The 15,110-nt window shown below is 44.8% G+C and overlaps 1 protein-coding gene across 17 annotated transcripts; it reads left to right on the top strand.

Moving 5' to 3' along the window:
• Positions 1 to 7,873: 7,873 nt before the first annotated feature.
• LOC119341258 (putative disease resistance RPP13-like protein 1) lies at positions 7,874 to 14,440 on the top strand. Of its 17 annotated transcripts, none has more exons than XM_037613140.1 (10): positions 7,874 to 11,816; positions 11,903 to 12,029; positions 12,099 to 12,189; positions 12,322 to 12,410; positions 12,484 to 12,579; positions 12,876 to 13,023; positions 13,152 to 13,178; positions 13,276 to 13,337; positions 13,427 to 13,555; positions 13,643 to 14,440. In XM_037613140.1, the coding sequence occupies exon 1, from the start codon at positions 8,065 to 8,067 to the stop codon at positions 11,800 to 11,802; it is 3,738 nt and encodes a 1,245-aa protein (XP_037469037.1). In that variant the 5' UTR covers positions 7,874 to 8,064; the 3' UTR covers positions 11,803 to 11,816; positions 11,903 to 12,029; positions 12,099 to 12,189; positions 12,322 to 12,410; positions 12,484 to 12,579; positions 12,876 to 13,023; positions 13,152 to 13,178; positions 13,276 to 13,337; positions 13,427 to 13,555; positions 13,643 to 14,440. The 17 variants fall into 17 exon arrangements, 15 of the variants coding, with proteins under 15 accessions (XP_037469037.1, XP_037469034.1, XP_037469033.1 ...); XM_037613137.1 differs by having other exon boundaries at positions 13,411 to 13,555; XM_037613136.1 differs by having other exon boundaries at positions 13,276 to 13,555.
• The last annotated feature ends 670 nt before the right edge of the window (positions 14,441 to 15,110 follow it).

The following is a 15,110-nucleotide window of genomic DNA, read 5'->3' as shown; positions in this document are numbered from 1 at the left end:
TTTTTTCTATTAATAGAATTTTTTGGTGATATTATTGTTGAATATGCATGTTTGATGATATTATTGTTAATAGATCTTTTTGTTAGATTAGATGTGGTGTAATTTAGATATGTAGTTCATATTGTGTAATTTAGATTGTGTAATTAATTTGTTCATTTTTAATAAGTACTACTTTATTTTATTTATAGTAAGTGCTTCATATATATATAGTTGAACTAGCTAGTTGATTTAATAAACTAATTTATTTTACTATATATAGAAGTAGTTTGTTTCTAGTAAGTACTACTTTATTTATTTATAGTAAGTGCTTAGTAGTTGAACTAGACAGTTGATTTAATTAATAAAACTACTTTATTTAACTATATATAGAAGTAGTTCCCGCATCGACGTCGGCGATGCCTATCCCGCATCCTCGTCGTCGTCGACTCGGCGGTGGAGGCCTGCTTGATCAGGGCCATGTTCGGGACTGGGCTCCGCCGGGCTGGTATTGGGAGGTGCTACCTTCCGGGGACGTAGGTTGGTGAGGAGGCAGCCCGTTGTTGACCCGATCCTTGTTTGGTGGCGGTCGCGTGGGCCAGTGACGGTGCCGAGGCTTCCGGACACCGCGGAGGTGGTACGTCACCGTGTGAGCGAGGAGGACGAGCACGTCCGTCGCTACATGGTTGCATTGGAGGGCAGGTTCGACAATACCTGGCAGGTTCTTCAGGGATCTCACTGGAGCTATGATCCTGTGATGGTTCCTTATCTTTGGGTGTCCACCGCCCGCGTCGATACCCGTCGGGCGCTATGGTTCTAGTTGTATTAGTGATGCTATATTAGTGATAATATTCGACGATGTATGGACACCAAGAGATGATGTACTTTTGCTTATAATTATTGAATGCATGCAAATTTGAGTACTACTTTATTTTATGATTTGGTTTTGCTTATTTTATGATTTGGTTTTGCTTATTGAATGCTCGTATTGGATAAGTTCTCCTTCATTTCCGTGTGCTAGACAATTTGGCGTAATAATGCACTCGGGAATGAAAGGAGGAGCTACGTACATCACCGATAGTCAATCCGTGATTAATAATCTAGTTTAATATTTGAATTATGAACATAGCCCGGAAATGTCGTACTCGGACGACGAAAATCGCCCGGGGAGTGCGACTGGTGCCACGACGACCGAGGTATGTGCGACAGGTTCATTGAGCTGGACGAAGACCGGCGCTTCAGCATTAAGCTCGAGGAGACCTGCGATGTTCATACGGTACGCAACGACGACAATAGTTTTTTTTCGTAATTAAGCATGACTTCAACTATTTTAGCGTGTATTTTTCATCTTTTCCAATTTGACTAGCTTATCCCATGCTTTGCAAGACACTATGTCTTGGAGAGGATGGGTTTTGAAGACCATGAAAGTTTCGAAACCAAAAAAATTATTCTAAGTACCCATCATGGTGTGTATTTTCAAGTAAAGTTGTACAATGCTCAGAGTGTAACCCATTTTGGTTGCAAAAATTGGGAAGCACTTTGCAAGATGTATGGTCTTGATGAGGGTATGCTTGTCACCATGGATCTTGGTGATTCTACAATCGAGCAAGACAGACCTTCGATTTGGGTCCTTGTGGATACACCTCCAATTCTTCCCTCATGTGAGCTTAACATAGTTATTAAGTAATTTATATTGTTTATTTCAAAATAGTTGACAACTTATTATTTCCATTGACAGCTTATTTTTATTCTTTAAAGAATGTGCGGAAGATGGTAGACAGAACCTACTACACCGAAGGCTCCGAATTAACTTATCAGGAGAAAAATCATCTGGTCGCATTTTGTACTGATCTTGAGAGTTACAATATCTACAATCAAACTCCTCAACATTATGGTCAATATGTGCCACCAGTGCACGTGTTGAACTACGGTAACTACCATGGAGGTACCCTGGTAAGATTATTTTTTACTATTACAACATCCGTGCATCTTTTTGCACACATCTAAAAATAGTACATCATTGCTAACTAAGAAGTTATTACTATGTTTTTTAACAGATAATCCTGAATGATTGTGTGCCTTATCTGATGTATATGCACAGTACCCTTCATGTTTTGAACATACAACCAGGTCTTCCTACGAATCTCAACTGTCCATACCGGGTTTCTAAAAGAAGTGGAGACATGACAATCAAAGAATGGAAAAAATGTATGGACAGTCGTAAGGAGCTTCTTGGAAGCAGAAGGCAGCGAAGGGCAAGAATTGAAGACAGGATGATCGCCATTCTTCATAATGGAGAGTCAGGGTCTATATTGTTTTATGCTATTTTACCTTAAGGGTGTTTAGGTCCTACCTACTGATGATCATGTGCTAAGAACAATTATATAGGGTTGGGTTCGATGACTATGAGGATGATGATCGTATGACTTATTATTAATAACGAGTAGAAGTTTGTATGATGATGCATGATTAGTAGGACTTGTTATTATATATGATGATGTATGATGCGAGCATGCATGAGTTGTTATATCAGCGGGTGAAATGAACATAACAGCAGCGTTGGTAAACCAAGGACGTAGATATAAGAGAGGACACTTCTCTCTATTAGCTAGCTAATAACAACCTAAAAAAACACCCAAAACCCCTAAAACAGCCACTTTTCTAAAAAAAACATGGACTTTTGGTCACGGTTGGTGCCAGCAACCGGGACCAAAGGCCCCCCTAACTAGGCTCGGCGGACCGGCCACGTGGAGGCACATTTGTCCCGGTTCGTGTTTGAACCGGGACTAATGGGTGGAGGTATTAGTAACGACCCATTAGTCCCGGTTCATGAACCGGGACTAAAGGCCCTTACGAACCGGGACTAATAGGTGTTTTTCTACTAGTGCTAGTAGAAAACAGGGCTTTGGTCACAGCTCAATGTACACATTAGTCCCGGTTGCATCATGAACCGGGACTAATGTGAGCATTAGTCCCGTTTCGAGCGGCTAAGGCATCGGGAAGGCATTAGTCTCGGTTAAAATGGAACCTTTAGTCCCGGTTTGAGACACGAACCCGGACTAAAGGGTGTCTGCATCATGAACCGGGACTAATGTGAGCATTAGTCCCGTTTCGAGCGGCTAAGGCATCGGGAAGGCATTAGTCTCGGTTAAAATGGGACCTTTAGTTCCGGTTTGAGAAACGAACCCGGACTAAAGGGTGCGACACCCTTTAGTCCGGGTTTGTGTATCAAACCGGGATTAAAGGTTCAAACTCTACCCCCCCTATGGCCTTTTCAGTTTTGTAAAAAACAAAAGAAAATGATAAAAACTTGAAAAATTAACATCCTTCGAGATGTAGTTATGTTACTACATCTAGTAGTTAGGAAAATTAAAAAACTTAAATTTGGACATGTCTTGCAAAAAGTGTTATGAAAAAGTAAAACTGCCATATCTTTTGCATACCATGTCGAAAAAATGCATAATATATCAAAAAAATCAGCACGAAAATCCGCATCGAATTTGATGGCCGTAGGCTTATTTGCAAATTTTTAGAATTCTCAAATTCTAAGAGGAAAAAAAGATATGCTCAAATTTCAGTTTTTTTGATTTTTTGTCAAACTGTGGTCAAACTAATTATTCAAGAAATATTAGTGTTACTAAATAATTATTCAAGAATATTAGTATTACTAAATAATTATTTCAGTTTTTTTTCTAAATTTTGGTCAAATCTGGTCAAACTATGGTCAAACTACTTATTCAAGAAATATTAATGTTACTAAATAATTATTGGTTTTAAGAATAATAGTTTCAAACTCAAACAGTGTAACGTGTGACTTCATGCTCAACTTCAACTCCTAACGGTTAAGAGCATCTCCAGCCGTTGCCCCCCCCCCCCCTAGGACGCATAAAAATCGCTCCCTGGGGGCGAGCCGGGGATTTGTTCGGCGCTGGGACGGTTTTGCGCCTAGTCGTCGCCCCCAGTCGCCGATTTTGGCCCACTTTTGCAGCCCCATTTCGGCGAAAAAGGTCCATATGGGCGAGAATAGGCCCATATTCGGCGTGGTCGCCGTGGCTCGGCGTTCAATTATCAACATAAATATTTTTTATCACATATTTCATCACAGAAAATTCAAATACTTCAACAAAATAGTACAACAACAAATAGTTCAATACAAATTATATAGTTCAATAAATAAAAACTCATATTTCATCACACGTCGCGCCCGGTGTCGCCCTTGAGCCTCCATAGGTGCTCTATCAGATCTTGCTGCAGTTGATGATGCACCTGTGGGTCTCGGATCTCCTGACGCATACTGAGGTAGGCAGTCCACGTTGCCGGTAGCTGGTGATCAACTTGGGCAAGAGGACCCTGCCTGTGGTATGGTTCAGTGTCAAACACTGGCTCTTCCTGCTCGCTCTCAATGATCATGTTGTGTAAGATGACACGGGAGGTCATGATCTCCCACATTTGATCTTTTGACCAGGTCTGAGCGGGGTACCGGACAACAGCAAATCGAGATTGGAGTACACCAAATGCCCGCTCGACATCCTTCCTGCAAGCCTCCTGAATCTTCGCAAAGCAGGCGTTCTTGCCTCCAGGCACAGGGTTTTTGATGGTCTTCACAAATGTCGACCATCTCGGATAGATGCCATCAGCTAGATAGTACCCCTTGTTGTAGTGCCGCCCATTGATCTCGAAGTTCACCGGAGGAGAATGACCTTCAACAAGCTTGGCAAAGACAGGAGAGCACTGCAGCACGTTGATGTCATTGTGAGTTCCTGGCATACCAAAGAAGGAGTACCAAATCCAGAGGTCCTGTGTGGCCACCGCCTCAAGTACCACACTGCAACCACCTTTGGCGCCTTTGTACATCCCCTGCCAAGCAAATGGGCAATTCTTCCATTTCCAATGCGTGCAGTCGATGCTTTCAAGCATCCCAGGAAATTCTCTTGCTGCATTCTGTGCTAGGATCCGAGCAGTGTATTCCGCATTGGGTGTTCTCAAGTATTGCTGTCCAAACACTGCCACCACTGCCCGACAGAACTTGTAGAAACACTCTATGCTGGTGGACTCGGCCATGCGCCCATAGTCGTCCTGTGAATCACCGGGAGCTCCGTATATGCAAGCATCCTCATCGTTGTTGTGCATTTCTGTATCGAGGTGAATCCAAGTTTGCCGGTGCAATCCATCTTGCATTTGAAGTAGTTGTCGAACTCCCGGATGAAATTCACGATCCTGAGAAAAAGCTTCTGCTCATCCGATAACGGCGCCAAAATGTTCTGTCGCCGTGAAGTGGAGCATCGGCGAAGTACTCGGAGTAGATCATGCAGTAGCCTTCAAGATGATGCCGGTTCTTTGCTTTCACCTGCCCCGGCGCCGAGCCACCTCGCCGTGGCTTTTCATTGCTCGCCAGCAGCTGGGCGAGGGCGGCGAGCACCATGAGATGCTCTTCTTCCTGGACGTCGGCCTCGGCTTCCTCCTCCAGCAGCGCGGCGAGCGCTTCCTCGTCATCCGAATCCATCGCCGAGGCAGGCAATTCGCCGAACACCTTGCGCCTGGTGGGCGTGCACCCGCCGTTAAACTGCCCTTCCGCGGCCGGAAACGCCCAACTGCTATCGGAGGGGCTGCCGCGGCGAACCTCTGCTACCTCTGCTATTTTTCCCGGTGGGGAATGGCTATCTAGCGGCGAAAGGCGGCGGGGGCGCCGGGATATAGCTAGTGACGGCCGAGAGCGCGGGGGGTGGGAGGCGAGTCGGGGAAGAAAATGTTGACTTTTCACCTGACGGCGTGGGCCAGCCGCGCTTTTCCCTTGCGCCGGAGCCCCCAAGCGCCCCCCAGCGCGCTGGGTTCGGCCTGCGGCCGCCGGGCGGAAAAAAGGGCCGAACCGGCGCTTTCCGTCGTCCTGGGGACGCGACTGGGGCGTTCTTTTGGCGCCGGCGCCGAAAAAGTCGCCTGGGGGGGCCTGTTGGGGGCGCGGCTGGAGATGCTCTAATAGGATTGACAGCTTAGTATTGTCAGGAAAACAACGATTGCAGACTTGGAAACAAGGGGGAATAGAACTCGAAAGTTAAGCGTGCTCAGGCTGTAGTAGTGAGAGGATGGGTGACCGACCGGGAAGTTAGACGATCTGGCATGAAGAGGGGTCAAAAAAATAATCAAAAAGACTAAAGGTCGAGCTCCAAACAGCGGCCACGTGGATGCCTTTAGTCCCAGTTCGTAACACAACCGGGACTAAAGGTGGAGGGGCCTTTAGTACCGACCCTTTAGTCCCGGTTCCAGAACCGGGACAAATGAGCCTTTTTCTACTAGTGTTTCTTCCTTTTTTTCCCTAGGAATTCCACATATATGCCAATGTGGCTGCTTGCTTGGAATGTTCTGGGTGGAATCTGGATTAGCTTCATGACTACCAACAAAACTAAAGGTGGTTACTTAACCACAAAAATAATATCTTTGGTGGGTGTGTGGTTGTGTGACGGCACAGGGTCCCCAAATTTTCAGCGGCCTCAAATTTCCGAGCAATGCGACTCAAAAAAAGAAAGAATTCAAAGCACTGCACCCACAGCCCATGCTCATTACTTAGGGCTGGTCCGCGCATGTCAAGATGCCTCACATGGATCAAGTCTCTTAAAAAGGGCGAACCAACATGTGGTTTTATAATTAGAAGGATAGTGGTATCCCTAGCCCACCAGGCTTAAGACCTAAACTTGACATTGGTGCTTGCATTTTTTTAGATTTGTTTCAGTCCTTCCGTCGATGTGCTTCAGTGAGAGGAGACGTTCCTGTCGACTATGAAGGCGTCTATGGCGACTCCGGCAATATCAAGATGATGTGCGTCTGTATAGTGTTAAAAAAATAACAAATCCTCCAGCTCCCGAGGATCGATGCGTCACTTCGACTTCCTTCAATCTACTTCGCGCGACGGTGATCGCCGACCTGGATTGATCCCTTGCCGAAGACGCAAGGCCTGAGATGGCACGATCAACCACGCTAGCAGGGCCCGGGAGGTGGAACCGGGGATGATGACTCGATGGACAAGTCCTATAGCCATGAAGCTCGGCTGACAGATCGTCTTCCGCGGGCGCGCAATCTGCTAGCTCGTCCATCTCTCAAGGACCTGCATTCCCGTGAGTGTCAGTTCCGCAGTCCTAATAGCAGTGCAGATTGTTTGTCGTTTTTTTTTTCATCTTTTATCTAGAGTTAAATGTTTCAAGATCAAGCCTATCTTCTACAAATCAATCTAGAAAATTAAAATAGGTCCAGTTTTCAGAGAAATAGACCCGTTTTACAGTTAGGCACAAGGCCTCCGATTTTGTTGGCCTGGCTATGCTTTCATCCAGCCAGGCCGATTGCAATGGGCAGGAAGATAGTGTGGTCTCCTCTGGCTGAGAATTTATATAACAAACAATAATTCTATGGTGACAGCGTCGCCTTTGACGGTGAAGTCGATGGTCAGTCTTCTGGTAGTACAATAATTCTAGCTAAGACCTCACCATCGAGCTGTGTCACGTTCGTCTCTGGTCTCACTCACTGTCCACCTAATTAAACTTATCCCTGCTGTCGCCCACAAAAAAGAAAAATCTTATCCCAACTGTATGTAAGGTCTAGACATTCAGGGTGTTACCCTTCATTTTCTTAGTTTTCCTACTTGCTTCATTTTTTTTCCATACGACGGACGACTGCTTGCTTGATGGTTAGTGTTGTGATGGAATCTGGACTAGCTTCATGGCTAGCAACAAAAGTAGCTACCTAGCCTCAGAAAATAATATCTTCGATCGATCCAGGCTGGTCGCTACAGGGATGAAGATTGTGTGGCTCTCTTCTAGGTGACAATTCCTTGGCTGGGCAATACAACAATAGTTGAACAGTGACAGCATCGACCTAGCTATATAGCTAGGGACCAGGTCAGTCTCCCGGTACAATAATTCTAAGACCCCATCAACTCCTTGTGGTTTCATTGGATGGGCACCATGCCAGAAGCACGAGTACCATCCGGCTATAAAAGGATCCACGAGGGACTCTTCCCAACCACTTGCACCTAAACCAGCACCACTTCCCAGCACACAAACCACCAATTAACCCTGCCTACCGGCGCTGGCGCTTGAGGAGATGGAGGCGGCGATTGGCATGGCAAGCGGGCTCATTGGCAGCCTGGTGAATCTGCTAGCCAATGAGGCTGTGGGGGCGTACGTTGCCAGCACTGAGCTTGGCCTCAACTCCACACAGATCAAAGATGATCTGCTGCGCACCCAAGTTCTGTTGTGCGAAGCCGACAGAAGGGCCATGAGCAACAACGCCGGTCTGGAGGGACTGTTGCGGAGGCTCAGTGCCAAGGTCGATGAGGCCGAGGATGCCCTGGACGAGCTCCACTACTTCATGATCCAAGAAAAGCTCGACAACACCAATTACACACTGCCGGATCTGGGTGATGACCTTCGGGGTCATGCTCGCCATGGTCGCCATGCTCTTCGCCACATCGTCGGTAACTGCCTTACATGTTTCTCCTGCTCTTGTTCGACGAAATATGATGATGGTCGTGTTCCTGTTATTGTTACAAATAACCCACACAATGCAACGGAGCAGCCTGATAGTGGTGGTAATGGTGATCGTCCGGTTGATAAGTTGTTATTCGATAGAGTGGCCATGTCTAGGAAAATTAAGTCAGTGATAGAGGAACTACATTCGTTGTGTGACTCTGTCACTGAGTCACTCAAAATAGTTCCGCATCATAGCAGTAACACTGCCATAAAACGACCTATCATTGGATCAACCAGTGCACAGAGTATATTGTATGGGAGGACAGAGCTTTTTGAGCAAACAGTAAAAGATATCATTACCTGTGACACAAATAGCAGTGAAACATTGTCTGTTCTTCCTATAGTTGGCCCAGGTGGTATTGGAAAGACAACTTTCACTCAACACCTATACAATGATAAAAGGATACAAGAACACTTTGATGTTAAGGTTTGGGTATGTATATCTGATTTTGATGTGTTTAGGATCACCAAACATATCCATGACCACATACGTGAAAGTGAAAAACAAGAAGGCAGCACTTCCCATCAAACAACCAATACCAGTTTAGACCTGCTTCAAATATATATTGGGCATAAACTAAAGTCCAAAAGGTTTTTAATTGCCTTTGATGATCTGTGGGAATGCAATAGCGAGGATTGGGGAAACCTGTTAGCTCCATTGATGAAGGGGGAGGCCAAGGGAAACATGATTCTCCTCACAACACGATCCCCGTCTAAAGCTGATACTGTGAAAACAACCGATGCAATAGCACTGAAAGGCCTTCACCCTGAAGATTTCTTCACATTCTTTGAGGAACTAATATTTGCGGGAAACAAACCCGAGTATTACCAAGAGGACTTGGCTAATCTTGCAAGAGATATTGCAAACAAATTGAAGGGTTCACCTCTAGCAGCTAAAACAGTTAGTCGGATACTGAAAAGGGATCCATCTCGGGAACATTGGACTGGAGTTCTTAAAAACAATAAATGGCAAAAACAAGAAAATTCTGATGACATTATGCCATCTCTAAGAATTAGCTATGATTATCTTCCTTTCCATTTGAAAAAATGTTTCCCATATTTTGCCCTGTTCCCCGAAGATTATAGGTTTAATAATCTAGAGATTACATACTTTTGGATTGCAATAGGAATCATTGAAAAAGATGAGAATTACATGGAACAACTTGTGGACAATGGTTTTCTCGTGAAGGAGAATTATGTACTACATGATTTATTACACGAACTATCACGGAGTGTCTCGTCACAAGAGTGCCTCAATATAAATAGTGGTGAAAGTTTTAGAGCTGATGCCGTCCCCAAATCTATTCGTCTTTTTTCCATCACCATGGAAGAAAAATATGATGTGACTTTTAGGGGAGAAATGATTAAACTGAGGAGCAAGGTAGACATTGTAAATTTACGGGCTTTGATGGTTTTTCGAGAATATAGTGAAACTATTAATGAGATTTTGGAAGATACTTTCATGGAAATACAAGGTCTCCGTGTCCTATTTATGAAAGTCAAGTCCCTGAAATATTTCCCACCCAACCTTTCAAAGCTTATCCACCTCCGATACCTAAAAGTTTCTGGACACACAACTGACTCAGAGCTAACTTTGCCTAGCACACTCCCTAGATTTTATCACTTGAAACTATTGGACCTAAGTAGTTGGTATGGTAGGGATAAATTGCCTAAAGACATTAGCCGCCTTATCAACTTACACTATTTAGTTGCTAGAATTAAATTCCATTCTCAATCTGTTGAACTCCATTCCGATATTCCTAAGGTTGGAAAGATGAAGTGTCTAAAGGAGCTTACAAAATTTTGTGTCAAGAAAGAGATTGTTGGATTTGAGTTGAGTGAGTTGGGGGAGTTAACTGAGCTCGGAGGAGAACTCAGTATATATAACCTTAAAATGGTGGCAACCAAAGAAGAGGCTATGGAAGCCAAACTGATGTCGAAAGCTGATTTGAAAAAGTTGGAGTTACTTTGGGGCACAGAACACGATCAGGGAGAATCTGATGTCCTTGGTGATAGTACAGAATTATCTGATGTTATTGATGGTCTTGAACCACATCCTAATCTTCAATCACTTGTTATTAAAAATCACGGTGGCTCAACCTGTCCTAGTTGGTTGTGTGGTTCCATTGGCCTACTAATGCTGACGTCCCTCTGCCTAGAGGATGTTTCTTGGACCATTCTTCCACTTGGGCGTCTGCTACATTTGTCGTCACTCACGTTGAGGAATATTCCTAGACTTGGTCAGATCATATCTGGCTCTTCTGACATTACAGACAGGAGTTGTTCGCGGTTGAAGGAGATTATCCTCTTTCGGCTGCCAGAATTTACTGAGTGGGTGGTGACGCCTAATGCCCGTTGGTTTCCAAGGCTTGAACTTGTCCATTGCTATGGATGCCCCAACCTCCGTTCGTTTCCCTTCCTGGAAGAGGGCTCTGGTTCTTATACGAGCCTATCGACACTCCGAGTTTTCAAATGCCCCAAGTTGCTCCTGCCCCCCATGCCGGCAACTCATATTGATGTGCCTGCTGGTCCTTCACGGAGTATGGAGTATGATGAACATGACTTGCCTTTGACGGGGCATAGCGGTGCTGCATCAAAGTTCACATGGGCGCAACTCCCAAAGCTAACCTCTCTGAGGGAGCTTTGTATTGAAGGAGACTCAAGCTTTGTATCTATGGATCTGCTCTCAAACCATACATCTTTGACCTGTCTACAACTAGAAGATTGCGAGAATTTAGAAGTAGATGGGTTCAATCCTCTCATCGCAGCTGTCAACCTCAAGGAATTTGCGGTTCACAACAGGAGAGGAGATCGTTCTCGCTCTGTAGCGGCAGATCTTCTCTCAGAAATGGTGGTGGCAAGTAGGAGTGACATACTGTTGCCTTCTGCGGGCTGCTTCCGATTGGGAACACTTGGCGTGGATAGCATCTCAGCAATGCTTGCTGCTCCTGTATGCAGCCTCTTCGCCACTACCCTCCACAAATTAATCTTCAAATTGGATCAGCGGGTGGATAGCTTGACGGAAGAGGAAGAGAATGCGCTTCTGCTCCTCACCTCCCTCCAACACCTGTATTTTTGGTTTTGCCCAGCCCAGCCCTCCCTCCCTCAAGGGTTACACAGATTTTCTTCTCTCTGGAGCCTACATGTGGGTTATTGTCCTGAGGTCCGATCGCTGCCCAAGGAGGGGCTCCCCACTTCTCTGCGATGTCTAATAGTAGAAGGGTGCACTCGCGAGCTATGTGAGCAAGCCAAGGAATTTGAAGGAAGAAACCCATATTTACGGGTAGATGCCTATAAATGCATAGATTGAAGTTTAAATCCGAGGTAACAAGCTGAGTCTCCGCGCTGACCATTTCCATTTATCTTCTCGTTTTCTATAGTGCTGATCTGTGAATTCTGACTTCTGACAGGCCACATGCATGTAACTTGTGAATCCTTTCAGCCATGTCATCTACGAGCTATATGTCTGCATCTGGAATATCATACTCTACTTTACAATATGAAGACCAAGGTGGCAACCGGCCGGTGGACCTGGAGGTGAATATCTGTTTTCTTGTCTATATGTACTCTTTTTATAAAATCTCATCAACTGAAAAATCTGTATAGGCTGAAGCATGCAATCCGATTGCAATGGAGATTGGAACCGGGCATATGCTCAATTGAATATTGCTAGGCAAATGAAACACCTACTTATTCTGTAAGTGTTGGTACATGCATCATCTTGCATGGAAGAACCTCTATGTTAGTGCTTTTTCATCATTTCAAAATTCTGAACTTTGTTGCTTAAAAGTAATGTCTTCTTTTCTTTTTATGCTCTTCCTCCTCTCAGTCTCAGGAAAATCCAGAGATGTTCCTATCTAGATACTGTTAGTTCAGAAGCTTTATTTCACAAGTTGAAGTTGGCGACGGGATATTCAGGTAGTTAAGCTACTGCTTAATTGCTTATGGGCTTCTATTTTATCTGTTCCATAACCCTTGTTCTCATAAACAGTTGACACCATTCACGGCCAAGCTAGTTTTAGGAGAACGATCTGAAGCTTCAATGCCACGCACCTTAGAAGAAGGCACATTTCATTTACAAAATTATGTAAGTTCAGTTCATCTTATTGCTTTACAATAATATTTGCATTTTGTACAAAAAAAGTGGTTCACACTGAATTGTTCTTGTATCGGACTCAAGTACATGCCAAGTGTAGAGAATGTGTTTCGTTGGCACGCAGCAATTTATGAATCCATTAGCTCCATGCTACACAATAGTACATTTCAAAGATTAAACAGTGAGATACCATGTAAGAATTTTTCTATAAGTATATAATGTAACTGTAAAAATTATAATGCAATTGTAATATTTTATTCTAATTTGGATTATGATAAATGTTTCAGGTCTGGGATCAGAAAAGCGCTGTGTATTAATGGTTTGCTTGGAGTATTGCCCAATTCTTTTGCACAACAATTGCCTGGCTTACTAATGATTTGTTAGCTTTTGAATCACGATATTGACATTTTGGTTGGAAGAGCAATTTATCCTCGGGTACGTTCATGTCTAAGCAGTTTTAGATGGCAAGAGTGCTGCTCCATTCTTCTTGGTTTGAAGTAAGAATGTCTGCTTAGCCTTTTTTTGAAAATCTGAACATCACATTTTGTGCAACATTGGAACAGGTTGATTTGGTGTTCTTGAACTTCATGGTAATTAACCACTAACTGCCAACCGCAACTTGTTCAGATTTTAGAGATTACATATATGATATATCGTGATGCTTTACTGGCAACCTTGATCCGTCAGAGTTTCAGCTCGAGTTTAGCAGGTTTACAACTGATGAGTGATGAGCAACTCAAACTCTCAAAGTAATGAATTGAGCATTTACGTTATGCAAGTTCCCTTTAGCTTGTTCAATGAATTGGCTGACCTTAGATTCAGGACTTGGATTCTGTAGAACAATGTGCAGCCAACAGTGAATCCAGAAGTTGGCTGTTTGTCCGGACAACAAAAGTAACCAGTAAGCCTTTGTTTTCATACCCCTGACGAAATGGTGTGCAGTTCTGTGTCATCGACCCTATCGAAGGTACTGATTACATCACATGTGGTCTGTGTTGTGTGATGGATGATTCTGGTTTTAGGTACTGATTTGTTTCATGTATGTGGTGGCAAGTGGCATGCATGCATCATGGTACAGGTGTGTGTGACGAGCCTGAAGTGCTCAACCTGATGAAGAAGAGGAAGCTAGTGCAGTATGATTCAAGACTACGAAGCATTGCAGGAGCTGCCGCCTCCTCCCTGGCCTCTCCACACCGCTACTCTTTCTTCAGCATCCTCCGCGAGCGCATCGTCCACTCGTTTCTCCACTCCTATCTGCTCTGCCCACATTTGGCACTGACGCCAGGGCGACCGTCGTTGGGCAAGGCCGGTGCGCCCCTACCGTCGCCGGCCAGCTCCCCACCACTCCATCTTCCTCCACCTCCTCTCTTCTCCTCTCCCGTCCTTGCTACTACTGTACATGCTGATTCAGTCCGTCCGTGTGCTCAGTTTGCTAGCCGCACCTAGCTAGTCATGTCCGGCCTTATCTGCTGAACTCCGGCCAGCATCTCTGAATAGTGGGTATCCTGTTTGGATTGGATCTCTCAGAAATGTCTCCTTTGGAACAACATGCATGTTCCTCAAGTGTTGATCAGTACATCAATTCTTGCCTACTGTAATAAACTTACTTCAAAGGCTGGCTGGAATTTCGTTATCGCAGTTCCAGCTCCAGTTAGCAAGCAAGAAACAATATGAGAAGTTGTAGTGTTGTTGTAACTGCTGCTTGCTTTACGTCTGACATGACAATCTAACTGTAGTTTGTTAACCCTGAAGAAACTGCTTCTTGTTTAGATATGTACTGGAGTAGCAACTTGTGTGAAGCAGCATACTTTGAATAAATTGTCCATTCTTGGATTGTGCGTGTGCACATGGATTTCGTTCCCTTTCTGGGTGTTTTTTTTTTTGAGGTAAATAATAGAATTGCCCTCTTGAACGTTTTCATTGCTCAAAAAGTAGCCCCCTCCTGATAGCCTCCGAATGTCACGGACCTGGCCAACCTCTTTTGGTCGGCTGCCCTGGCTTCGTTGAATTTGGAGGCGTGTGTTACCGGTATAAAACGACACCAAACGCCTTGCCGGCGGTGACTTCAAATCCAGAAGCCGAACGGTCTTCGAAGGAATCCATACTAGTTGCCCGCGCCCACAGATTATACGAAAAAGGGTCTCCCCGCTTTAGATTATAAAGCAACGACCAACCGATACAACGAGCTTGTTGGGACCGCAGCACAAACGAGCCCAAAAGAAAAAGGAGAAAAAGAAAAATGAAACAAATGTCAACGCTGGCAGCTCAACTAAGCGAAGATGGCCGACATCCGCTGCACCCTCCGGAGAAGTACCACATCCCGCCAAGCACTCCGAAGCCTCGCGTACCAAGCAACACCTTCATGAAGGAATGCGACGACGACGACGCTGCTGCCCGGATAAGTCTTAGGGTTCCCTCCGATACATGGATGGCAGTGGGGAAGGGGTATCATTGACGCCCCTTAGGAGGGTCCGGCAACGCCCACGGGCGCAGTTGCGCCAGTGTCGAACGAGCCGCCAGAG

Source organism: Triticum dicoccoides, chromosome 7B, assembly GCF_002162155.2.
Source record: "Triticum dicoccoides isolate Atlit2015 ecotype Zavitan chromosome 7B, WEW_v2.0, whole genome shotgun sequence".
NCBI lineage: Eukaryota > Viridiplantae > Streptophyta > Magnoliopsida > Poales > Poaceae > Triticum > Triticum dicoccoides.
Note: the sequence above shows the minus strand (reverse complement) of the source record. Positions and strands in the feature narration are given on the sequence as shown.